Genomic DNA, 26552 nt, shown 5'->3' with positions numbered 1-26552 from the left:
GAGAGAGAGAGAGAGAGAGAGAGAGAGACGTGTGTGTGCACACACACACACACACACTTAACCACTTAACTGGTTAGAAAAGTTTAAGACATGAGACTTGTGACTTGCACAATGTCAGGATGCGGGAGGTTCCGGACAGAAGTGGACTCTACAAACTTATTTTAACAACAAATTTAAAACAAATTTATATTGCACTTAATTGAACTTATTGACCTTATCCATATTTGTATTTATATTGCACTTAATTGAACTGTGTTTTCTTTTCTCTTCTTTCTACCCACAATCTTGCTGCTGAAGGCTGTAAATTTCCCCAGTGTGGGACAAATAAAGGATATCTTATCTTATCTTATCTTAACAGATAATATGTACAATTTTTTTTTTATTTTCAGAAAAGGTCGTGCGAAGCCGACAAAGTACAAACAATGCTGATAAACACACTGGAGTTAAACGAGAGAAACAAAAGGTGCTTGCAAAAGGCAAGGAAAATAAAAAAAAGAGAATAGCATCTCCTGAAAGGACAACAGAACCAAATCATGACAAATACAAATCGAGAATAACATGCCAAAAAACAATTGAATACATCCTAGAAAACGGAGAGCAATAAACGAGGAACGAGAAAAACAAAGCAAGATCAAGAATGTCTCAAAAATTGCACATGAACAATGGCTTGACCCAGGTGAATTATCCGACAGTCAGTTGTCGGCAGGAGAGTCCTTTAGTCGTGTCTTGATTCCGATACGAAGCTGAAGGGAAACAGCCAGCGCTCAGCTGGAACTCAAAACAAAACAGACAGAACATGACACACATATGTGACCTCGTCCCACCTCTTGGTCCAACTTCCATTGGTCATTCATTCTGTAACATTCATTTAACTCAGGGATAGGAAACTCCGGTTCCTCGAGAGCCATATCCTGCCTGTTTCACACGATCATGATCATTTCGGGCTTCTGCAGAGCCTGCTGATGAGTCGATGGTTTGACTCTGGTGCGCTGAAGTAAGGAGGAACCTGAAACAGGGCAAGATGTGACTTTCAAGGAACCGGAGTTCCCTACCTCTGATATAACTGGTGGTGTTTCTCTTGACAGTGTGTCATCAGTAATAATAATAATAATACATTTTATTTATAAGCGCCTTTCACAACACTCAAGGACACTTTAGAATCAAGAGCAAAACAATAAAACCACAGATAAAATTATAAATAAAAGAAGAGATGGAATTAAGTTGAATATGCAAGTTTGAATCAGTGGGTTTTGAGGTGGGATTTTAATGTGGGTAATCAATATTACGGATGTTGGGTGGAAGTGAGTTCCAGAGTTTGGGGCAGTATGTGAAATTTAGTTACTTTCCTTACATGGCTGCATGCACTATAATCATTGTGACCAATGTAAAATTGCTTTGGGTAAGATGAAAATAGGAATTTGTAGTGAAAACATTTAACCTATTGTTTGGTTTTTTTTTCCCATCATTGAAGTGAGCAAGCCTGTGAAAGTGATCTGTCTCTCTGTTGACTTCCCTCACTTATTTTACAAGACGCCGCGCTTTTGTGTCTCACTTTGTGGAAAAAAAAAATGCGCACACAATGATGTTGGAAGAGGAGAGAAAGCACTGGGATTGTAGTGGGTGGATTGGAGAGGATTTGGTCCTTGAAATAGAAGTACCTGTTCATCTGGGATTAGATGAGAGCAGAGCTCTATTTTGGTCCAGCCGGGATGTACTCCCACCACACCCTGTGCCCTAATGACTGCCTCAGAGTGGATGTTCTGTATACGGTAATACTGTTAAGTGAATGGTTCTCTGACGTGAAGCTGTGGGCCGGAGAACTAATTATCCTTCTTCAACCAACTGGGAGAAAATGCTGTTGGTAAAAGGCTTGTTTGCTATTGGCCATCTCCTACATGCATATGCTTACATAATTGTGTTAATTACGAGTAAAACTGGGCTGAAAAGCACCCACACGCTGGATGAAACCAGATTACATCCAGGGGTGAATGGCCATACTGGCACTGGGGCCTCAGGGAGGGTGGAGTGATAATAAATTGGCTCCACTGCAGGTGATAATAAGGTCAAACGTCTATGACATGTTTATAGTCCATTTTGAGTCACAATTGTGCAGTTCAATGTCCTGCCATACATTTATATACAGTACACTGTGTCCAAGCAGATGAACCCACTTACTCCTTGTCCGCAATATGCCAGTTCAAACGGTGGTTAGAAATCCTGGCCAGATCATTATAGGAAAGCCTGTCGTTTCTTGATGTAGATGTTTACAAGACACGAGTGCTTATCACACCGTGAACACTTGAATCAGGAATCCAACAGCAGTCATCTCTAGGTTGAAGGTCTTGGTTGTAGCATTAGGGTGCATGAACTTTATCTTGTAACCACCGAATTCTTAGGGCAGCTCATCCACCAGGCCAGTCCATGGGAGCTATGCACTTTATTAACACTGGACCCTATTTTTTACATGTTACTCAATTTATCAGGGAATAATATGTTCATTACAAAGGACATAATTAGTACCATAATTAGCACTTCAAATATAAAATGATTCTCCTCAAGTCTGCAGTCACTAACATAGCAGCGCAGCTCATCAACAGTGCTTGATCAGTCATAAAATCATGAACAAATTGACAATGAATGACATTCCATTAACATAACATTCATTCATTCATTCACCCTGTACCAGTTGCCAGCCAATCGCAGGGCACACACAGACGAACAACCATCCGCGCTCACATTCACACCTAGGGACAATTTGGAGTGTGCAATAAGCCTGCCATGCATTTTTTTGGAATGTGGGAGGAAACCGGAGTACCCGGAGAAAACCCACGCTGGAATCAAACCCGGTACCTCTGCATTGTGATGTCAATGCCCTAACCACCTTAACATAACACAAAAAAAGTCTAAATGTAACTCTGCAAGATGGATTTGAACCACACACAAAAAATCAAGAAAAATCAAGGTGGATAATATTCTACATGTGGTTTAAGCTCTGGTTCTCTATCTCCAGCTCACCGTGGTTACGTGGACAAAAAGACCTCGGCACCTTGATAAGCGGATCAGACCCTTGACATTGCGCCACAATTTAATTAGAGCACAATTCACAGAACTGTCGGCACCTTATTGAAATAAAGCAGATGGCATGGCCCGATTATCGGGGGCATTGAATGGAATCCTTGTAATAAAGGAAGAAGCAGGCCTGCGGCTCGCAAGTCAACACCTTTTCATAAACTGTTTACCGGATCCTCGTTTGCCTCGGGGCGTTTAATTGTCTCGAAAAGTAAGTTTCATAAACTGATTTTAATGAATCTGTTCATGACGACAGCATATTTGTTTGTTTTTTTGAAAAGCCGCGTAGATGAACTCCTTGTGCTCACAAATTGGCGCAGACAGCAAATAAAGAAACTACATTAGATATTTATACAGTATAATCATCCAAGGATGAAGAGAAAAACAATAACAAAGCCCTTGAGAAGGGTATTAGTACCATCAAAACAAAAATGCTCGTATTTCTTATTTGTTAACTGTGTCGGGCAAATGTAGATTGCTTTGCTAGACACAAAAATGGACCGGCAAACACACCAATCGACAGACAATCGCTTTTCTCCATGAACCCTCGACATAAAATCAATTTAAGTTGGACTTTAAGTTGCTCTGGAGCAGTGGTGTCAAACATACGGCCCACGGGCCGGAACCGGCCCCCAAGGAGGTTCGATCCGGCCCGTGGGATCATTTAAAAGTGAAAAAAAATGCATTAAAGACACAGAATGAATTTTTTAAATAAAATGCAATTCGTGGATTATCCGCTCGGGGGGCACACTGTTTTGATCACAGTAGAAGACAACATTGTTTTGATTGGGGAAGAAAACAGCAGTCTCAGTCTGTCACCGAGATAGACCCAACGCAGCAAATGATATGAAAGCGCCAATCAATGTTTCTTGAGACCAAAACAAAGGAAAGAGATGATATTTTGGTGATTCATAGCACAGTATGGTATAATGTTAATGGTTCGGCCCACTTGACATCTACCGAGTCCGTATGTGGCCCACAATGTGAAATGAGTTTGACACCCCTGCTCTGGAGTGTCACATCAGTCAAAAAAATGCTTCAAGAATATGAAGAAAAAAAAAAAAAACACAAGTCACATGGGACTAAAAGTCACATTTTGCGGGAAAATCTACATTACAAAAAACGAGACCAAGAACAGTTCGAGCTCAGACTCGCACCCAAATGTGGAGCCAGGCCTTGAGGTGGGGCTCGCTAGTCAGTCTACAGCTTTTCAGAGAAAATGGCTGCTTTTTCTGGGTGTTTGGGAGTATCCTGAACACGTTGCTCCAGTCGGGGGTTAGCGTCAGCAATCGATAGATTTACTTGCAACACCTTCATTTTTTTGCATCCCCTGGCAACAGGCTTAAATCGGCTGAATGACCGGCAGTGGTGTGTGAATTGGCTGAAGTTGTGAAAGTACACACTGGTGGCCAGTCCCCTTTTTTAAATGCTAACACTTGCCGCAATATCGCTTAAGTCAACAATGTTGCCGTGAATGCTCCCACTCATGTATGTGCACTCATGCTGTCCGGTGCTGTAATCTGCTGTCTACTGGTGCTACAGAGCCTCCATTGACAGCAGGTCAAGCAAATTTATTGACCGCACCCCCTACAACTCTCAGTCCGGACTCCTCTTTGTTTCTACGTTCCCATAGAACACTGGGGCGACCCTGCCCAGTGCTGCCCGCCTCTGTGGCTTGAAAGAATCATTGTTTTGTCTTGTTGCCGCTCACGACATCAATGGGTCTCTTTGTTTCCTCTGCAAGCTTGTAGGATGCTGAACCTCATACTGCCGGGTCATGATTGAAGACTAACCGTGGCTCTGGAAAGCTTGCAAAAGATCCAGTCACATATTTCACCGTGGCTTGTCTAATAGAGGAGAACTAAGGCATCATCGCTAAAATGCTGTACTCCAATCTCCTATGAGACTCCACGCCCTCCTTTTCTTCTCCCCAGCTCTGTAAATGCACCCGTGCACAAGATCCGCGATACTGAGTTGTGCTCATGCACGTCAGTGCATACATATGTTCGCATATGCTTATTGCGTCTGTGCTTGTGTGAGAGACAAGCTTCCGAGATCTGAGCGAGATCATCACCCTTCCATGATGGGAGGGTGTTGGGGGGGGGGGGCTGTTTGAGAATATGCAATTAAAAACCCTGAAGATGTGAACGGGGCCACGAATGAGTTATGGGGAGGAGGTTGAAGTGTTTGGAGGAGGTGGGAAAGACGGGTTTCGGGGAAGTGAAAGCACCTGCCTCCACTTCAGGAATCAAGATGGATTAAAGGGGAACAAGTGAGGAAAAGAACGCTCGACGGGAATAGGAGTGGTTTTGAGCTCCAAGGGAAGGACATTTTATCTTTCTGCAAATATGTCGCTTCAGCCTGTTTGGCTGACACATGGGCGTAGCGCAGTTACGGGAGATGAGGTTAATACGTGTTAAATCCGTGCAATTCAATAATTTCCAAGCAGAGAGGCTCAAGATATTCTAAATTAATAAAAATTCTTTGGTTTAATCCTCTAAAAATGTCATTACTGGGTTTTCATATTTAGTGGCTTTAAAGTTGTTGCAATGTAATAAATCGCCACATTTTGACAGTAACAGGAATCACTTGTGAAGACTAAAACCAGATTGACAATCCATGAGTCTGGATTTCAGATCGCATGCCAAAGGGCTGCGCTTTGTCGGGGAATTTATTGGATGGCTCGATAGCGCAATTCAATCAAAATAAAGTTTGCAAGCAATTTGGAGACAAGCAGGGTAGCGAACATTAAAAGTTAACAACCATTATCATTCACTTCTTCTTCATACTCCAATGAATTAGTCTTAGGAAAATCTCTTGCTGGTTCTCGAAGAGTGAATCATAAAAATGCTCCTGTAAATTTTAATGACTCCAAATTGGAGTCTTTGTTTCTTGGTTGTTGTTTGTTCGGGTTCACTTCGAGAGGACGGCGTTCCTTGTTTGTTCCGATGGTCTTAAAATTGATACTTGTTGTTTTCCAATTAATACTATTGTAGGCTAACCACATTAAAAGATCACGTTACACTGAACAAATGATAACACAGATGACATTTGTCAGACTTGACACAGCTTAAGAGTCATCTCAATAAGTAACATCCATTTGGATTTCAGTTTTTTGCACTAGTGAAATAAGTCTTAAATACGTTTTTCATTGAACTGCTGAAGTGGCCCAGTTCACCGCGGTCTTTAGTCCTAAATCTATATTCAATCTAACAGTGGCCTCAATCTTTTCATCTTTTCAGCCCATGCTCCGAGCCTTATGGCGTCCTATATGACTGCTCAGGGTTGCGCATTTTAGACTGCAATTCCGAATATCAAATCCTATTTTCTTTTGAGCAAGCCCAGAAGTCACAGGGCTTAGTTTGATCACTATAAATCAGTCAGATGGACGAGGTGTTGGTCACTGTAGCCGAGCATGGAATTGAAGTCAAAGCATTGTTGCATATCAAAAAAAGAGTCAATGTGACAAATTTAGCTGTATGCATGTTGACTGGCATTTTAGGAGCTCTCGTCTCACTAGTTGTGTGTTCTATTCCGGGTTGGTGTTGGCTAAATACTGTAGAAGTTGATACGGTGTACATCAGCTCAAAGCGTCAGTTTCGCTTTAAATTGCAGAGAAGGAGTTTGTGGATTTACGATTGTACAGCAACGCTAAGATGTGCTTGGCAGAGATTCACCACTGTGCTGGCTTCAGTCATTCTGTCTCGTCTGGCCTCAGGGACCTGGTCTGGGTGATGTCCTGCCCTGAGACGCAACCTCTCTCGGGGAGGATGAGTCACACTGCATCATAGCGGGGTGTAATGTCTTCTACCAACCAATTCGAGCACGGGCAGCTTTTTGGTTGAATGGGGGGTGGGGGTGGGGGACAACCTGCCCCACACAGGATTTGGCTGTATGCTTTAAACCGATTGATGAATTGTTCATTCAGCTGATTATCCACGCAGCAGCAAAAATGTCCAAATATATCACATTGATAGCAGTGGCAAAAAAAGGAGATGTATAATTAAAAGGATTGCTTTGCAGCTTTTTTTTTGGGGGGGGGGGGGTTGACCACTCTGAACGGAAGGCAAGCAGCCGATTCATTAAGAAGTGGCAGCAATGCCCACCAAGCAGCACAGTGTCATTTAGATTCCAGTCTAATCTCATATTAGTGTGCCAAGGAAGAACAAGCATGGCTGCTTCACATGACAAGCTTGTTGAGAGAGCTCCTATTTGTCCTGTTCGTATTTTACCGCAAGTCACATCAGTGATCGTCAGCTTTTACACACAACATGTTCAGCCTTATTAAAACCAGACAACATCCCACATGGTGTCAGATGCGGGCTGAGAGGATTGCTCTGTTCTCCGGAGAGTTCTGTGTGTGTGTGTGTGTGTGTGTGTGTGTGTGTGTGTGTGTGTGTGTGTGTGTGTGTGTGTGTGTGTACGTGTGCGCGCTTGCACATGTTTGTCCAGTTCAAATGCAATCTCAGTTTCCCGTGGGAGGTGCGAAGAGAACCGGACTGACCTCACTGGTTGGGATTGAACCGCTTGCTGATGGCACGAGCAGATAACAGCCAAAACAGTCTTGCATTGAGTTGATGAGGACTGGATGGACTACATGGTGAAGGCTCAGTGTTCATTTTGGCTTCTTGCAATGAGGTCAACGACCTGAGTCAGAGAGACGTTGACATTTGTTCGAGTTTCAGCTCCAGTGCTCACGTGCTCTCTTCTCCAAACTCGGGGTTCCTACCTGTCATGTCTTGGTAAAGATTCGATACCATGACTTTTGGTGATAAAGGTAGTCAGTGAGATTAAATGAGACATATGCACCCAGTCGTAACTTCTAAGAGTGAAACTTGTTTCACTCGACTTTCCAGAAACTAGTTTTGCCCTCACCGTTGGATTCAGGTTTAGTGGTGCTTGTCACATTTAAATCCTTTCATGTATCTCGTGTCAAATTCATTGAAATAAAGCGTTAAAGTGTATACGTTCTGAGTTTGATGTCTTTATAAGGAATCAAAAGGCAATTTCAGAATAAAAGTAGAAACGAATGCACATTTTACGGTCAAAGGAGTTGCGATCTTTTTTTATTTTTTATTTTTTTATGACAGCATTTGCAATCTTTGCATATTGCATTGATCACAAAGACTGTAAAGTACAGTTGGTGTTGAAACTCTGGACACACAAAAAAAAAGCATCAAAAGTCGTGTTTCTTTATGAAGTGACGGTACTGACCTTGCATACGTATTACACTTCTGCCAGTTGTTGCACACAGGAATGAATTGGTTCCCCGTTTGTTCAGTATGTCAAACATTAGAAAACCGGCAAACATTTTCCTTGTTATGATTTTTTTAGTGTCTAAACATACTGTAAAGTTTTGCTGCTCGTCACAACAGGCTGATAACAACAGTAGTTAGTCTTTTCATGTTGCCAACTGCCCTTTTGCATTTGTTACGACGGCACACAGTATACCGCACACGGTGTTTGTATGCAAGAGAAAGCCATTGCATAGAATCCCTTTTGTTTGCGGCGCACTATACGACACACTTGCCGAAAGAGCCTCGGGTGCTTCCCCTGGGTGAGTATTTGGCAGTGACCACACGTGCAGGTTGCAGCCCTATGCAGAAGGAGAGTTTAGGAATGTGACACAAGGCAACTTGTCGGATTTACTTCCCTGAGAGGCCTTGTCTAAGCGCCGCTTGTGCAGCTCGTCGCAATCCGACTTCTCATCCCCTCTCAAATGTAATACCCATCTTGGGTTTCACACTGTTACGTATTTCTGGCTGGGAGGGATTTACATTTACACACACATTCCGGCACCAGCTGCACTTGGGCAATGTTTGGTGCCCTCACTACTCTGGTCCATACACCCGAACATAGTGACTGTACACCTCGAGTAAAGCCACGTGGCTTTGGTCTGTAAGCCTGATTTATTCCGGTTGACCCATGCATCTGCTCTGGTCTGAGTTTGGCAGCAATAAAGACAGGCAGCACATATGTCTTCTCCCTGCGGGAATATTATACTTCACGTCAACACACTCAACTCTATTCGGACTGATTGAATCGGACGATGACCAGATACGTTTCGCACGCTACAAAAACACGGAATATCAATGTTAAGATGCCTTGACGCAAGCATTCACAAGCAAACGCGCATCGATCCTTCCAAGGGGACGACTTGCGTTTATGAGCAAATGTTTAAAAAATGTCCCGTCGACACCCATAGTGCAAACTCACACTTCACACGAGGACATCGGGGACTTTGCCTCATGTTTTGTTCCCGAGTAACGAAAGCCAGATGGTCATTGACATCACTTCCAGCTACTTCTCGAATCACAAATTTCACAACACACGGGATTTACTGAGCGTGTCACAAAATAGTGCCTTCAAAAGGGTTCGAGAAATTTCCTGCACACGTCATGGGGTAATAATGTCGTGTTGTCCGGCATCGGTGCGAACGTTACTGTTGAAAGTGTTGCGCATTAATTCAGCCATCATTGGTGGATGAGTTGGAGCCTAGGCCAGAGGCGAGGTACACCCTGCCATAGTTGCCAGCCAATGGCAGGGCACAAAAACAACCATTCACAATCGCAGTCATACCTAAGGACACATTTGAGTACTTTATTAATCGAACATGCATGATGTGTTTGAAACGTGGCTTAGCCCAGTCTACTGGCTTGAACATCCGTATAACGCACCACACCATCCGTAAATACATATTGCTGGTGTCGGTTGAAATTCTTGTCCCTCCGAAATGATCTGTTTTCAGGAAACTCCCAAAACGTCGCATTTGTTCAACCATTCACATTTCATCGTCAAAGAGAGCAGCCATTTTTAACACTTTCAATTGCTCAGCAATTCATTCAAAAATAAATAAATAAACAATGCCCACATGCGTGGACTGACCGACAGAATGGATTTGTGAAAAAAAAAATAAAAGTTGCCACGTTTCGGCACAACGGCAGCCATATACAGTGACAATTTCATTGACACGACAACCTTATCAGATTCAGGAATCGGTACAACGCATTCTTTTCTCCATTGTCAACGGAATCCGAGGACCGCTTGATGCAGGTGTGTCAAACCTGTTTTCACACCGGAGTTAGACTGCCCGTTGTGGGCGGGGGGGGGGGATATATTTATACTTGCTGATCACCATGCATTGCAGATATCAAATATTGGTTTCAAGTGAGATCATGCTCATCAGTTCCAAATCCACCTTGGCAAACTGTAACAGTTTTTCACATTCCATGGACAATTTCATTGTCCCTCGCTCCCCTCAAGAGTCAAAACACATGTCAAAAACATTACGTTTGCATACTTCCATTTACGCAATATCACATTTCTCCATCCAGCTTCCAATCACAAAACCTCCGTTCTTGTCAACGTGGATGATTGTAAATCTCTACTTGTCTTCGACAACTGGTCCAAAACACGAAATGATTTTTTTCTTCAGAGACTTTTTTTTGTTGAAATGAGGTTGATTGAAGCGTAAATGTAAAATGGTAACACAAAGGGGAATTTCATTCTAAAGGAACCTCTACTGCAATTATAGAAAAGCAGATTAGCAGTGAGCTGAAATCAGATGGAATTATCGTAAACCTTGCACCCGCAAAATTACCTTCTCAATTTTCTTGTCTCAATTGTTCTGTCGAAAGCCTTGAGTTGGCAGAAATGTAGACCTTGTTTTTTTTTTTTTTTTCAATACATATGCGAAGTCAAGGGTATATTACCAGTACGCTATAATTGATTTGCCCTGGTAATACATTGCTGTGTTTCCTCGTTCTTCAGGTCTTGCACAGCTGTGGAATAAGAACATTGCTTGATTGATTTTTTTTTTTTTTTCTTTCTTTCTTGAGCTGAATACATATGCAAAGTCAAGGGTATATTACCAGTACACTATAATTGATTTGCCCTGGTAATACATTGCTGTGTTTCCTCGTTCTTCAGGTCTTGCACAGCTGTGGAATAAGAACATTGCTTGATTGATTTTTTTTTTTTTTTTCTGAAGATTTTTATCACATCATCGATGCATTCTGTCTTAAACGTTCACATCCATTCAAGAATGTCTTTCCTTTTCAAACCAAAGGGCGATTTACATTCAAACCCAAGTTGCTGGCTCATATCAATCTGACTGTGGTTCACGCTGAGGCAGTCTATCACTCTGCCAGCACGAAGACGAAGATGTTCATTTTTCTTTTTTAATCCTCCTTGTTCCCTGCCATTCCTCTTCCCTCCTTAAAAAACAAACAAAAAAAAAACAAAACAGAATGAGCCATGGGTTTTCTAAGCTCCTTATACTGTATATTCCTTTGCATGGATGTTTATATGCTTCTTTTATTTTACATTAACATGCAGGCCCCGTTGAGGTGATTTCAGTATCCGCTCTGTTACCCCTTCATCTTCTTTTTGTAAGGATTCTAATTACCACAGGGAATTCATGCTTTGCGTCCACTTTGTACAGCTACAAACAGACTTAGAGTTGAGAAAAAGTAACAGTCTGTGACCTGACTTTAACTTCAGTGGTTACACTTTTATTTTTTTTTCTTCAATAATTGTTCTGTCAATACTCGATGGTTACTTAATACCCGCAACCCGACGAAACAATAACTGTTATCTTCCTCAAACATTCTCTCAGTCGCCATTTCTTCCCACGCTGTCTGCGCGCTGAATTTAAAATAGATTCTGGCACTTATCTCCACTCGCTTGACGGTAGACGCAAATACATAATCATTGGCAGCCAGAAAATGTGCTTTTCTGCCTTGCTCATTTGTTGCTGAAACATTGCACTGTAGAAATGGTGACCCTTTGGAACCGTAGTTTGAGAGGAGGTTGCAAAAGTCATGTTCCGCACTATACAGTAAGTCACCGCCGTCGTATCCAAAGAATACCTTACGCTAAGTCTGTCTGGATAAACAAAGGTGAGATAAAATAAACAAACAAACAAATAAATAAATAAATGATATTGTTGTGCTAGAGAGTGGAAGCAAGTAGGACCACATTCAGTCAAACAGAAATCGGGCCAACGCAATGCAGATACTGTACAGTATCGCGCAGCACCCGAGAGTCGACCTGAAAACGCAATCGAGTTGAAACCATCTGTCACCATGTCAAGAAACATGAAGCAACTGTGATTCATCCTTCACAGGATTGTCTTTCATTCTGTGTCCATCCATCACCCGTCATCCATCCATCACATAGTTCGATCTTGAGGGAACTCAGACGAACAGAATTGCTTGAGTGACAGATGGGTGGGTTTTGACCTTTGAGTTGAGGGGATTGTGCTGAACTCTTGCTGAGATTTTCAGCAGGTGAACATTTTTCAGCAGTGACTGAGGAAAAAGGCAATGTCCATGCAAATTGAAATGGGTAAACTGAAGAATTGATGGCTCGGGCCAGGCCGCGTGTGGTGGGAAGGCAGTAGAGCCATTCAAAAGCCGCATGAATCGATCCGCACTGTTGGAACCGGTGTCATGGAAATGTTAAAAAGGAGATGAAGATTCACCAACTAGTGTCAAAGTTGCCTCTAGTTTGGCCTGTCGCGGTGTCGATTCAGCGTTAGGAAGCAAGAGTGTACACCGCAGGTTTCAAACTCAAGGCCCGGGGGCCAGATCTGTCCCGCCGCATCATTTGATGTGGCCCGCGTAAGCAAATCAAACTTTTATGATGCTTGCTAAAATCTGAAACAAAATTTCAAATGTTCCTAAGTAATATATAAGAGAGTTTGCTTGTTACCAAAACCCTCATGACAGCAACTTCAACTATAGTTGAATAAACCACTATTCTTGACTTCTTCATATGATTTCACAGTCATAACGGCCCTCCAAGGGAACCGGTAACTATAATGTGGCCCGCGACAAAAATGAGTTTGACACCCATGGACTGTATACCAACTCGTTTTAATAGTAGCTTGAACAGACAGAGTTTATTTAGGGTCATCCTCTCGACATGGATCTTCTCCAATTCAAAGGCATTCCTGTATTTCTGGTCACTGCTGTTTTGCATTTTTTTTTTTTCTGTTTGTTTTTGTTTTTTTCCTGAACTCGAACCACTTTAGCCTGTTCTGCTTCACGCCCTGGAATCATGTTACCTATGATGGTTATTGATCTTTTCAAAACAAGACCAAAGGCTCAGCTAAAGTGCATTTGACTGTGATTGCCGGCCGCTTGTCGACTCATACGAAGGTAAACATGACAGAATAGAAAACAAGCAACTGAACGTTGTTTCCATTTGTTCCTGCAGGTGCCCCTGGTTGGCCAAGGTGATCTCCCCTCTCGTGCCTCTCTACAATGGCCTCGTCTTCCTCTTCGTCTTGGCCAACTTCAGCATGGCGACCTTCATGGACCCTGGCGTCTACCCCAGAGGTTTGCGTGCGGCTCGCTCCCTGCATCGGTTCCTTCCTTGCATTTTGATCGGAAATTGGACAAAAAGTCCAATTTCTTCATTCAAGTCACTATTTTCCAACATTTGTATCGCTGTGCCCTATTTGCTTCTCCAAACACACGGCTCTACGGCATACTAGCGTCATACAACAAGCAACAGGAGGTGCCTCGGTTGGTTTTTAGTTTCATAAATTCTTGAGAAACTACTTCACTAAGATTCGTCGATGGTGTTTAGACTGCATGTCATGGAACTTCAATGCCTCCCGAAACAGACTAACTTAATCCAGGTTCAAAGAGTGGTGGTTCAACTCTCCCCTGAGGGGGTGTTTGTCATGTGCTTGTGAATCATAAGCACCTTCCGAGAGGAAAAATTGCCCCTTCCTGTATAGCAGTCATTATCTTCAGGCTGTGTGGTGCACATTGACCTTCTTAGGCAGAGGTGAACGTGATCAGTGATTGCCTGCACAATTTTATGAACTGCACGTCCTGTAAGTACTGTATGAAATCGTTTCAAAGCTTTGTTCGATGTTAGCCGGCTGCGCTCGTGTGTGACGTCCAAGACGAACCCCAAAACAATGTTTGTGAAGAGAATCACCGAAAATTAGCTTTCTCAAGTTGAAAAGACAACGCTGAGGTTACATTTTTCATTTTATCAACATGAGTCATTTTTGTCATTTGCTCTTTTTAAAGAGATTAGCCAGCACTGTTACGTTTCACACAATGACTGAGGGAATTGTAGGATGCACGTTTTTCGATGGCACGTACTTTCTCCAAACTCCCAGAGCGACGTAATGCGATAGAGCAGATAGATGCCAAATGCTTGTAATGAGTTTACAGCATCTGCTTTTTGGACACTGCACGCTTTTATTTTTCACAAGCGACCTTTCATCCTGCGCTGGAGCCATTGAGCAAAGCAGCAGCACACTTCATTTTACCACATGCTCACACACAAACTCTATGCAGGGGAATAAAACCTTCCAGTTGTGCCATGTTGATATTTTCATCACTATAAAATGCAATGTGGAGTTAGAAGGGAGGATTTTTTTCCCTTTTTTTTTTTTTTTTGAAATGTTGTAAATAGTTGTTACTCAGTTGTCTACAAGTAGCATGTCACCATTTAAAATGGATAACGTGTGCGTCCTTAGAGGTGACCTATGATGGTAAATGAAGCTGAAACATTATTACCCGAGTGTGTCACTCTGAGGTGAAGGTCAGCCATCACCTTTGCTCGTAATTACATAAACTAAAAATGGGATGTTTTTTTTTTTGTTGTTGTTCTTGATGCACTTTATGTCAAGTACAATATCTACGCAGAGTACACGTCATATTAAGTATGATTTCTGTTTGAATAATTCTTTGTGTGACAGCTAACCTCTCTGAGGTCAAAGATGATTTCATTTTGCCTGTGCTTTACTTTCTTCACTGTGCTCCTCCCATTTTGGGGAGCTTTTTGCCCACATAAGAAGCACATGGCCAACACGAAGAGTCTAACTTTCTGTTCAGCTATGATCATAATGACCGCTTTGTTTTTTGTTTTTTTTTTTTTTGCCCGACTGGGGGAAAAAAAAAATACAATGAGTACAAACAGTTCTTGCCTGACGGCTTGTTCTTGTGCGCCACAGCGGACGAGGATGAAGACAAAGACGACGACTTCCGAGCACCTCTCTACAAGAATGTGGAGATCAAGGGCATTCAGGTTCGGATGAAGTGGTGCGCCACCTGTCACTTCTACAGGCCGCCTCGCTGCTCGCACTGCAGTGTCTGTGACAATTGCGTGGAGGTGGGTGTGTCGCGATGCATGCGTGTGAGAACGCGAATTCGTATTTACACGCAGCAAGACTCTAATTTAGAGTATGCTGGAGAATTAAGTGTTTTCCAACCACTGCGCCGTGGCAAATTGGCCAGAGTCATCTTATTGTTTTGATCATTATTCATTGACTGTATACTGAATGCATGCCGCGGGTGCACATTTTTGGTAATAATCTTAACATATACAGATGTGTGTCAAGTATTTGTCGTAAGGTTACAGTGGTGTTTAGTTCCGCTTATTTCGGTTTTCTTTACACAACACGCGTGGAACTATTTCACCATTAAACATCAATAAAATGATCATTCTCATTCTCAGGACTTTGACCATCACTGTCCTTGGGTCAACAACTGCATTGGACGTAGAAACTATCGCTACTTCTTCCTCTTCCTGCTCTCTTTGAGCGTTCACATGCTGGGAGTTTTCACCTTCGGCCTCATTTTTGTGCTCCACCACCGGGAGAAGCTGGGAGCTCTGCACACCACCATCACGTATCCTTTTTTTTTTTTTTTAACAATCCTTTTCCCATTTTTTTGATCACTTGTCAACATCTTGTATTGTAAATGTTTCTTGAGCCGCTGTTTTTATTGGCCTTAACTGTCGAAATGCCCAGATTGGTGGTGATGTGTATCGCAGGTCTTTTCTTTATTCCCGTCATGGGTCTCACGGGTTTCCACATGGTGCTTGTGGCGCGAGGTCGAACCACAAATGAACAAGTGAGCAGACGCGATCGATTCATAATATTAAGAACTACCTTGCGCGTATTGTACAATTGACAACTGTTTTTTGTGTCATGCTCAACGGTAAACAGTTGAACCTGTATTATTTCTCAAGGGAGTTGTTATTTTTCGTGTTTTGTTTTGGATTTCAATTCTCTTTTGAAGAGTGACTGACTGCTCTGCCTTTTTGTCAGAAGTAAAAAAATCGCTTTCTTTAAAATGATCAGTTATTGGTTTAATAGAAATTGGAGATCAAAACTACAAGTGGTACCGGTTACTTGATATCATAAAGTGGTTACGAATATTCCGACTTTTATCTGACTTTGATCAATCACATACAATCTTAAATGCACGCACACACACACAAACACACGCACGCACGCACACACGCACACACACTCTCTCTCTCTCTCTCTCTCTCTCTCTCTCTCTCTCTCTCTCTCTCTCTCTCTCTCTCTCTCTCTCTCTCTCTCTCTCTCTCTCTCTCTCTCTCTCTCTCTCTCTCTCTCTCTCTCTCTCTCTCTCTCTCTCTCTCTCTATGTGAATGTGTATGTGTGTGTGTGCGTTTGCGTGTGTGTGTGTGTGTGTAAACTCTGAACAAGTTCTTGTGTTCCTCAGGTAACGGGCAAGTTTCGTGGAGGAGTAAATCCCTTCACTAAAGGTTGCTGTGGCAACGTGGAGTATGTCTTATGTAGTCCTCTGGGGCCAAGGTAAGATGCTCCAAGTACTCGGGCTTGTGTGTGTCGTTTTGAATTGTTGACGACATACTTATTAGTGCCCCCCGGCAGTGTCATGCTTCACTTTCCTGACCTGTGCAGACAGCACGGGTTCGGGTCCACGCAGAATGCAAGTGTATGTGTGACTTGTGATTGGTGACCAGTCCAGCTGGGATAGGCTCCTATATTTACAATCGTGCATATATTGTTCCTCTCCTTCAATTTTGTAGCAGCAGTTAAAATCTCGGTGGTCCAGATCACAGTGATCATGCGTGTTATCTCATCCCATGCAGGTACATATTTGACCCCCGAAAAAAGCCCCACATCAAAATTCAACCTCCGTTTATCAGACCGGACCCCTCAGAGAGGCAAATCACCATCAAAGTCAATGACAACGGCATCCACGGCACCATTATCAGCTCCAAGGTGAGCTTTTTTTGGAAGTCAATCTACAGTTTTTGTTTTTGTGCTCTCGCCTCTCTGATACCCACTCCTGTCTATGCTTTGCATTACTTTGGTGCTGCCATTACTTGTCGCCTGTTTCATTATCTCATTGGGGGCATCTGAAGTGCACACAACTGATTGTAATGAAATGACAACAACAAAAGATAGAATCAGGTTATTGATGCCCCCAAAATTATTCCTTGACAAATATTAATTTAGTGTAAAAGTGGTTGAAGTGTTTTATGTCTCTGACATTCTTGGGTCAAAGTACGCAAACAATAACAGCACATTTAACACCCACTTCTGATATTTTATTTTAATTTGATTTTGTTTCTACTGATTGCAAAGGCGCCACTGCTTTTGCCGTCCACTGTACTTCAGGCCCATTGCAGAGTACGGCTTTCCTTAACATGATAGCAGGGGGCGGAGCTATGGGTTGCGACTAGCTGAATGAAGAAGCGGGCCCCATTTGAAGATCCATTTTATTTCCACTTGCGGAGGCATCACTTCATCACGGAGCCGACACATTACACGTCAATTAGCGTTGCGCATCTGTGCATGCAGCAGACATCGGCAAACAGAAATGCCCGCTTCACCCCCACCGCATCATCAGTTTTGATGAACGAGCAAATACGTACTGCTTATCAGAAAAGAATCATGATCATGCGCTGATCTGCGCTTCAACAACGAGTTGGGCAAAATTTCGGGTTGCCCACAGGCATATTTTCGGAATTGCGCAGCCCAAATAAGATGTACTTGATTGTTTCATTTCACACAATGGGTAGGCAAGCGTGCCGCAGACCTATTCGCATACAAACAATTAAAAAGTAAAGTGTACATACGATGACATTTTGAAGGACACACAAGTGTGTTTCACAGAATGCACATTATTGCTATATTTTTATTAGCTTGTTATAAAATTGCATTTCTAATGTATTTGCTTTGTATTTTTAATTTTTTTTAATTACTCTCACATACTACTTAATGGGCTGTCACCTGTGATTGTGCATCGTAGCAGTTGGTTTAATTGCTGCAGCTTGTAACTGCGATTGCGTCAATCAGACACCAGAATTTCTTTCGGGATCACTCAAATATCCGCCTAACCGTACCTAAGTCGCTGCACCTACGCACACAGATCCCCATCGCACCTGCTGTTCAGCCACCTGTTTAGGACGTTCTTGATGCTCTGCTCTCATCCCCATAGTCCAAAAACAGCCTTGATGGCCTGGATGAAAAAGAAACTCAGCCGCCATTGCCCCCGAAAGCCGACAGGTACAACCAGCTGAAAAATCATCTGACCTCCAGTGAGGGTAAGAACCACAAAAATCACACATCTCATTCCTCCATCCATTTACTATTCGGACTTAAATGGGCCAGCTATCATTGCACCACCGAGAGCTGAAGGATGTACAGTATAACGGAACCAAAAGATTTGGAACAACCGTCTGGATAGTGCAGTGCAATTTCACACGACTGCAAACGCAAGTCTTCGTAAAGACCAACTTCAAGCAGCTTCTTGTATTGCAGGTGCATCTGTTAATTGTAAATCACAGCCTTTTTCCCTCTGTGTGGTCATTCCGTTGTGTATGAATGCATCCCGGTGCGGATGTCATCTGTTACTTTGAAATCTTGTGAAATATCAATGTCATTAATCTCCTGTTAACTCGCTTGCACACACACACACACACACACACACACACACACACACACACACACACACACACACACACACACACACACACACACTGGGTTCTTTCTCTCAAGAGAACCTGTCTTGGTGCATTATGTCAGGGAGGGAACAGTTTGCCCTGCCCCAAGGAGCAACATTGCAACCAACTGGTAGTTTCATGTACTGCAGCAAGGTCCCCCCCATCACTTGTTCAAACATATACCAATGGCAAACAGAGCACACTTCTTCGTGTTTTTAGGAATTAGTTTTCAAAAAATGTAATGATAATTGTATACTGTACATAACTGAGTACAATTCGGTTGTCTATCAGTGCTGAAATGGCTGATAGCATCTTGTTAATTCCCACATCTACGGTATTTGATTTTCTCTGTCTTGATTGTACCGCAGAAAGCTCTCTGTCTGGTAAGACCCACCCCTCCACTCCGGCTATGTACAAATTCAGACCATCCTTTGGCACCATGCCGAAGGTCCACTATCATACGGCCGGGGACAAGGTAAAATGATGAAGCATTTATTCTTATTTTTTTTTAATCCTAGAAACTGCAGAAAACTGGCATTTACTACTAATCATGTCTTCTGTTTTCTTGTCAGATTGTCATGCCCGATGACCAAACCTCCCAAGCCATCTTGGAAGAGGGTGTTCGTGGTCACGACTATCGATCCGAGCCAAACTTAGATCTGCCAGAATACACTAATGCACCCCTTCACCGCACTTTCAAGTCCTCGCCTTTCCAGCTGGACTCTGACCCGGTCAACTCTCGGACTCTTAGCCTGAAGCAGGCTCAGCAACGATCAGAGAAAGGTCATCTTGTAGGTCTGCAGCCCAAGACGGTCAACTCTACCCCGTACAAGAACATCTTCTCTCCCAACACGCTCTCCAACCGTAACGGAAGCTTATCCTATGACAGCCTGCTGAACCCCAGTAGCACTCCACCCGCTGCCAGCGAGTGCTTGGCCCACCGCGGTATGCCTCCAGTGGGGTTCCACTCGCCCTACCTGCCCACCAAAATGTGCCACATGCGGGAGCCTGAGATGCAGAGACAACAGGTTGCCCCCACCTACAGTCCAGTTATGTCATCGAGGGGGGTGGGGCGTCAATCACCTCACCTACGGGACAGGGACTCCTCCCCAGTGCGCTATGACAACCTCTCCCAAACAATCATGGCCTCCATCCAAGAGCGGAAGGAAATGGAGGCGAGAGAGAAGCGACACATGCTACACGGGCATTCCCAGACACATATCTATGCCCAGGACTCGGGTGTGTTTGAAGGCTCGGGGGGATATGGCCTTCCACCCAACCCCTGCTATCCAGATGGGCCTCACTGTGCCGGGTCCAGAGGCCCAACACCTCCGGTTTATGGAGGCTCCAGGGACAATCTGATGGGGGTTGGCCCCAGCTACGGCCAGAGAACCCCTGTACTGTGCCAGACTGGCTCCACTCTGGGCCGAGCACCCAGGACTTCATCCGGCTCTTTACACACAGATCACATTAGCAGCAACAACAACCACGGAAGGGTCTCAGGCCCAGAGGGCCTTTATCGCTCCCCTGCCCACCACCCTCGCTCCCCTGCCATGCCCCGATCGCCCTCCTACTCCCACCAGAAACTCTCATACATGAGTGCCCAGGAGAGGATGGACTCACCTCGCCTGGGCAGGGCAAGGTATGAATCCTAGCCCTGTGGTACTGCATGCATGCCCCTGACCTGGGTGTGTGCGTGTGCGTGTGCGTGTGTGTGTGTGTGTGTGTGTGTGTGTGTGTGTGGGATGCTGGGGCCTGGAGGGCTACACAACTGTCCGCTCCTGAGCCCTGCTCCCATTGATTTAATGAGCACTAATCTGTACCTCTTTTCTTGCATGTAGCATTAAGTAATACAGCGTTTGTCCTACTGTTTATTTATCCTGAAGTTCCATCTGAATTCATATATGTTCCATGAATTGATTTTTTTTTGCCTTAGAAAAAAAGTTTTGTTTTCTTCTATCACTGTCAGATTAATAAAGTTGTGTGACTTTCCATTCCTCCTTCTTTCTGCATGCTTTTACATACTCATTTCACATCAGTAGTCATTTCCAACACAGTATTCCCGTTCCATCTGGACAACTGAGGCATGTTGCTCCGCTCTGACCCTTCATCCCTTTTTCTTTGCCGTCCATAGAACAATAACATTTTACTTGTGTAGAATCTCAGTGTCTGTGAGTTGAACACCGTTTGTTGCTTTTCTGTTTCTATTCAGAGAGGCCATGAAAGTTAATGGCCAGATGGATTGCCACCCGAGTGCCAAGGGTGTCACAGCCAGTCCCAATCGCCACGGTAACGTCAAAAAGGTGACAGGCGTGGGAGGCACCACCTATGAGATTTCGGTGTGAGCAGGGACACCGAATCCACCTTCACTGACAAGAACCACATTTAGGGTTTTTTTTTTTTTTTTGGTGAACTGTAGAATACAAAACGAGTTTTGTTATTTTTCAATCACAGGATCAGTCTGCTTGTGTGGTTTTCTTGGATTCAAAAAGCTGCGTTGAGTCCAATTATCAGTGGGAGACCCGTCCGTGTTTGTGGTGGGGGTCCATGTATTGGTCATTTCATTGGACCAAAAGATCATATTCTTATGTGGCCTGGACCAAATGTCCTATACCGTACACATTTTCGTTTCAGCCAGAACGCAGCTTATCCTGAACAGGGTCGGCGGGAGGGCGGAGCTGGTGGATCTTATCCCAGCTGACTTCGGACGGAAGACAGACTATACCCTGAACTGGATGCCCGTCAGTCACAGGGCACATATAGAGAGATAACCATTCACGTAATCACTGAGTTGGAACCGATCCGTGCTGCCCACACACAAGGCAGTCGAGTGTACCAGTACACCATCGGTGAGACTGAAAAAAATGTCACTGGGGAAAAAAACCTAAACATAACAAAACATGAACACCTTCAGGGAAGGAATCATACTTTTCCAAGTGTGACACCCTGCCTTCTTGGAGAAGAATTCAACAAAACGTGGTGCTTCAAAATGCCAGGCCCCTGAAAGGAGACCTGCATCTTCGGTCCACTTCCAATTGATTACTTTTTTTTTTTCCTACGAATGGACGCAACCAGCACAGGTTTAAATTGATGTAATGTCTCTTTCGGTGACTTATAGGAGTTAAAGACAAGTACTTGACTCGCCTTCCAATCGACACAAGAAGGTGCAGGGTTCTTCTGGACCATCAGGTTACCTCATACTTGACAAATTTGAAAACCCAACATTTGACGGTCAAACTTACTTATTTTAATTAGTGATATTTGTTTTCTGGTTCAGTGTTTACTTATCAATAGAGTCACGGGAATGGGAAGATGTTTAGAGATACAGGCTGGTAGTTAACATATGACCCATTCATTTTTAGTATGTAGTTTAATACTGAAGACCCAACATTTCAAAAATGGCTTGATTTTGTAGACTCTATGCCCAACATTTTTTTTTAATGTGATAAAATTTTACAATTCAGCCAGAAGGGCTTGTTGAGGGAACTGACCTGATGTGTAGTGTTGCTTTTGTGTCAAACGTAACGTTTTGCATTGAGCCCAAAAGTTAAAATTTGGTCTCATCTGACATGAGCACCTTCTTCCTCATGTTTGTTCATTCAAGAATCATCAGAGAACTCCTGGAGTGAGTTGAGTGCACTGACAGTAAAGGCACCTAATATCGCACAGCCCAGGTTTTTCATTTTCTTTTTTTTCTTAAAATGTTTGAAACATATGAATTTAATCCCGCATCACAATTGTGTCCCACTTGCAAGCCACTGTGTTATAGAGAATACTCACACAGAACATTGGTTTTAAAGAGTATAATGAAGTGTATTAAAAGATGAAACGCTTCAGTTGTCGCACGGCCCCAGACCACCTTGGATTGGTAAAGTGCTAGTGGTCTCTTCCTCAAGATTTCCTTTCATGTTCAATCGCCCGTGTCTTACCATTTTATTTTTGTCATATTTAGGCCAGTAATGTTCTGTACGCATGCAATAGCTGTCTGGTACAGCAGCGTATTGAACACAAAAGTCTGCTGTTAGATGCTTTGTGATTAGGGCTAACTGAATTTGGTTAAATAATGACAGATTTAACAAATATTTGGTTTGTTAATACTCAGCCATTGTTGCCTTGAAGTAAAGGGATCTAAGGCCACACCAGGTACAGTGATGCCATATAGCACAGCATGTAATTTACTGTAAATCTGAATTTATCAAATTGTCACAGGGGAGGAAAAGGATTATCTACAGAGTGGTAACAAACAAACGCATTTGAGCTGCCCACATGCAGCACTGGTGTCATTCCTTTATACTGCCATTGGTCCAGCTGTATTTCAGAAAATGGACTTCATGATTAAATGTCCCAAAATGTTACCAGAAGTTAACAATGATCCTAAATCCCATCAACCTGGGTCTGATTTACTTTTCAAAGCATTTCAGTACTGAGTTCATTGTATTAAAATATAGACAATGCTATGGATGTTCCTATTTTTGTGAAGAAACCTGAGCAGTCAATAAAGTGTCAATTGAGCAAATTATACTTTTAAAAATGTGTTCATTCTTTTTCGAGCTATACAGTGAAACTCCTCTAGAACGAAACCTGCATGGGCGAAAATACCCCCTTATGTGAAAAAATCTTCATGCATTAACACAATTCCCATTCTCCTGCCCCCCATACGACGAAAAACCCCCTGTTGCGTTATACGAAATCATTTTGTCTGCTCCAGCCTCGCGAAGACATTCACTACAACGAAGTCTTATCCAACAGCGACCTCTACTGCTTCGTTCGAAAAAAGGCAACAGCAACCACCACACTGGTTTACATAGTGAACGATGTTTATTTCGGTCACAGCTGCGAGTTTCCTGGGCTCAACATACTCATAGCTGCTCTGCTATTGGCTTACCGAGCAGCATCCTGGCCTCCGATTGGCCAAGAGGCCACATAGACCTCACTGTCTATGTGTGTAGATACTGAAGCTAGATCCGTAGCATCCGATTAGCTGCTCAGAGTAAACTGCTCATGGCTCGACGGACATTTAGCATGATAAAAAGTAAAGTATTACTATTTATCATGATAAAAACACCCACGGGACGCTTCGTAGTCCTCGATGGCCATAGTTAGCTCTCGAAGGCTAAAAACCTTACGCTAACTGGAGCGCTAATGAGAGAGAAGCGCTCCAGTTAGCGTAAGGTTTTTAGTCTTCGAGAGCTAACTATGGCCATCGAGGACTACGAAGCGCCCCGTGGCTGGCTTAAAAGTTCATTGCATGCCAGGAAGTATTTGTTATTGTTAGATTCAGACGAGGATGGACGTTGCATTGCTAAAATGGCTACAAAACGGACCTTTTGATGTCAAGCAGCTAAGACAAGAAGAGCTCTGATGCTGGAAGAGAGGGTAAAAGTGATCAAAATGAAAGACGGAGCAAGCAAAATAAGACATTTTCCAAGAAATTGATGTAAGTGAAAGTGAATGCTGATCGTAAATTTCGCAATTTCTTTCCCTTTTTTTCTTTCTACACTGACAATATGAAGTGTCAAATAAGTGTGTGCTCATACTTATGTACTATTGGAATAAAAATAGAGTACACAAACGTTTGTGTGTGCGTGTACACATACGTTTGTGTGTGTGGGTGTGTGTGTGCTTACATCTGAGATCAAATTTGCTACAGTGAAAAACCCCCTGTTGTGAAAAATTTCTTGCTGCAAACATGATTTCGTTGTAGAGGAGTTTCACTGTACTAACAAAAATGGTGGAAAAAAAATCAGAATGCGATTAACACAACCAGAAAAATCTAAGATCACTTGTCACAAGAATGCTTGAGTGATTGCAAAAGTGGTTGACAGTGTTTTATTCAAAGGTGGAGGAAACATATCCAATCTTTTTGAGTGCAAATGAGAAGCAACATTTCATCCATGTACAAGTATTTACAGATGCACTGGCACTTGGATGCATTTTTGAGGTTCAGAAATGTTTGGTGAGAAGAAATGGATGTGAGCAGGATGGCTGGGGAGAGATTTCACATGCTAATAAGCAGGGAATGTTACCGAGAGAATTCCTGGTGATGAGGAACTTCAATTGGAGTGGCGCTAGAGCAAACTCTGATGAACTGCTGACTTTGGACTTACTCACGTTCAAATGTTTTGAACAAAATGAAATTTAGTCTAAGTGCATCGGATGGTCCTAAACTGCAGACCCTCTGCTTATTGGCTCTACACAAATGTGATGTCAAAATGAACCTGCCCCCAACCCCAAAAATAACTACCAAAAAAAAAAAACCTACTCCTACACGTCTCCACTGACATGATTTACTTGATGCCGGGAACAGCAGAAGCATGGAGAGGCCAACAGCCATTTGAACTGCATCATGGGATGTAATAGAAAATGCTCTTCCATGACGCCTGGTCTGGTCCCTGACCGTGTGCTGCTAACAAGCAGGCTACAGTATCCTCTTTCTACAAAAATAATAATTAAAAAAAAAAAAAAACAAACAAACAAAAAAAAAAACAACAAAAAAACAAATACAAGCTACAAACTAAATACCCCAATGTGGGAATCATCTCAATCACAAGCCTCTTCAGTTTGTCACAAGTAACATTAAAGTGTTGATGACAAGAATTGAAAAGTGTGTTCTTCCAATGATGTTTTGAAGAGAAGGGGTAAAAGGAAGGGTGACTTCACTGTCATACTTTCAATATTTTGGTTGTTTGCTTCTGAAAGTGGTATTAAGGACTTGTGAGGCAAAACGGAGCATTAAAAAAAATGAGGAAAAAAAAACAAAATCAACAAAAAAACAACTAATGTCAAGTGTCCAAATTGAGTTCGTTTAGAGTCTATTGTAGAAAAAAGAGGAAAACGGATCAATTGAAGACCAGTATCGAAAGTTCTTCTCTCTCAATTCTTTTCCTCAGCCTTCACCTGCTTCGACTCTTCTTTCTTCTCAGTCACCTTTTCACCTTCTTTCTTGTCTTTTACCGAAAGCTCCTCCAGTTTCTCCACCACTTTGATTGCACTGTCAGCGTCATCTGTGGTGAAAACAAATTGAATCAAGAAGTCAACTTAACTGCATGTCTCACATGCATGGACGCACGGCATCAACATCTAATATTGCTCAGGGAAGACCATTAGCAGATTACAGTGGGGGGATTTTACAGTACAAGGCATGTTGGTGTAGCAGAACAAAGTAAGACAGGATTTGACACAACCCAGTCATGTATTCCACTCTCAACTCAACTCAACTGTATTTATAGAGCACTTTCAAACAGCCATCGCTGCATACAAAGTGCTGTACATGGAGCAATTCAACATATACAACAAACAGTAACAAACTCTGCATTAGGGTGGTCCACATTTTCATGGCAAAAAAAAAAGTTTGTCGGATTCGTCGGGCCGGGTCGGAATTCTTGTCGATACTATGGTACAAGGTTCTGTGCAAAATTTCATTCCGATCTGATGATATTTTCCCGTCCCGCAAAGCGGCCAAAGTTTCCACCATAACTGGTCTCAATAGGGTGAACATGTGTATTTTAACCGTGTATTTTGCCATGCGTGACACTGGCTGGGCTGAATGTTGCCCGAACGATCACCTCCTGACTAACTAACCATTCCATCGCTGCTCTCAGCAGCCGGAGACAAACTCAAACGCACGCCTAACACACAACGGTCACCTACTGGCGAGCTAATATCTTTCAATTGAAGTCGAGAATCGCCGGAATTCTTACTGGACGCTGAGCTGAGGACGCTTTTCG

General features: G+C 43.0%; 2 protein-coding genes across 2 annotated transcripts in view; one reads left to right on the top strand and one right to left on the bottom strand.

Moving 5' to 3' along the window:
• Nucleotides 1–23356, top strand: part of zdhhc8b (zDHHC palmitoyltransferase 8b) — a 53350-nt gene extending 29994 nt beyond the window's left edge. The window contains exons 2-11 of the mRNA XM_019885116.1: nucleotides 13291–13412; nucleotides 15053–15210; nucleotides 15556–15728; nucleotides 15851–15953; nucleotides 16575–16666; nucleotides 16966–17098; nucleotides 18321–18426; nucleotides 19194–19300; nucleotides 19398–20467; nucleotides 21038–23356. Of these exons, the coding sequence (XP_019740675.1) occupies nucleotides 13291–13412; nucleotides 15053–15210; nucleotides 15556–15728; nucleotides 15851–15953; nucleotides 16575–16666; nucleotides 16966–17098; nucleotides 18321–18426; nucleotides 19194–19300; nucleotides 19398–20467; nucleotides 21038–21170 (2197 nt within the window). The 3' untranslated portion in view covers nucleotides 21171–23356. The remainder of the gene's footprint in view (nucleotides 1–13290; nucleotides 13413–15052; nucleotides 15211–15555; nucleotides 15729–15850; nucleotides 15954–16574; nucleotides 16667–16965; nucleotides 17099–18320; nucleotides 18427–19193; nucleotides 19301–19397; nucleotides 20468–21037) is intronic.
• A 1283-nt stretch (nucleotides 23357–24639) lies between these two features.
• ranbp1 (RAN binding protein 1) overlaps nucleotides 24640–26552 on the bottom strand; it is a 5096-nt gene continuing 3183 nt past the window's right edge. Inside the window, exon 6 of the mRNA XM_019885205.1 lies at nucleotides 24640–25829. Coding sequence (XP_019740764.1) covers nucleotides 25699–25829 — 131 coding nt within the window. The 3' untranslated portion in view covers nucleotides 24640–25698. The remainder of the gene's footprint in view (nucleotides 25830–26552) is intronic.

This window comes from Hippocampus comes, unplaced genomic scaffold (genome assembly GCF_001891065.2).
Source record: "Hippocampus comes isolate QL1 unplaced genomic scaffold, H_comes_QL1_v1.1 scaffold45, whole genome shotgun sequence".
Lineage (NCBI taxonomy): Eukaryota > Metazoa > Chordata > Actinopteri > Syngnathiformes > Syngnathidae > Hippocampus > Hippocampus comes.
This window is presented reverse-complemented; position numbering and strand designations above follow the sequence as displayed.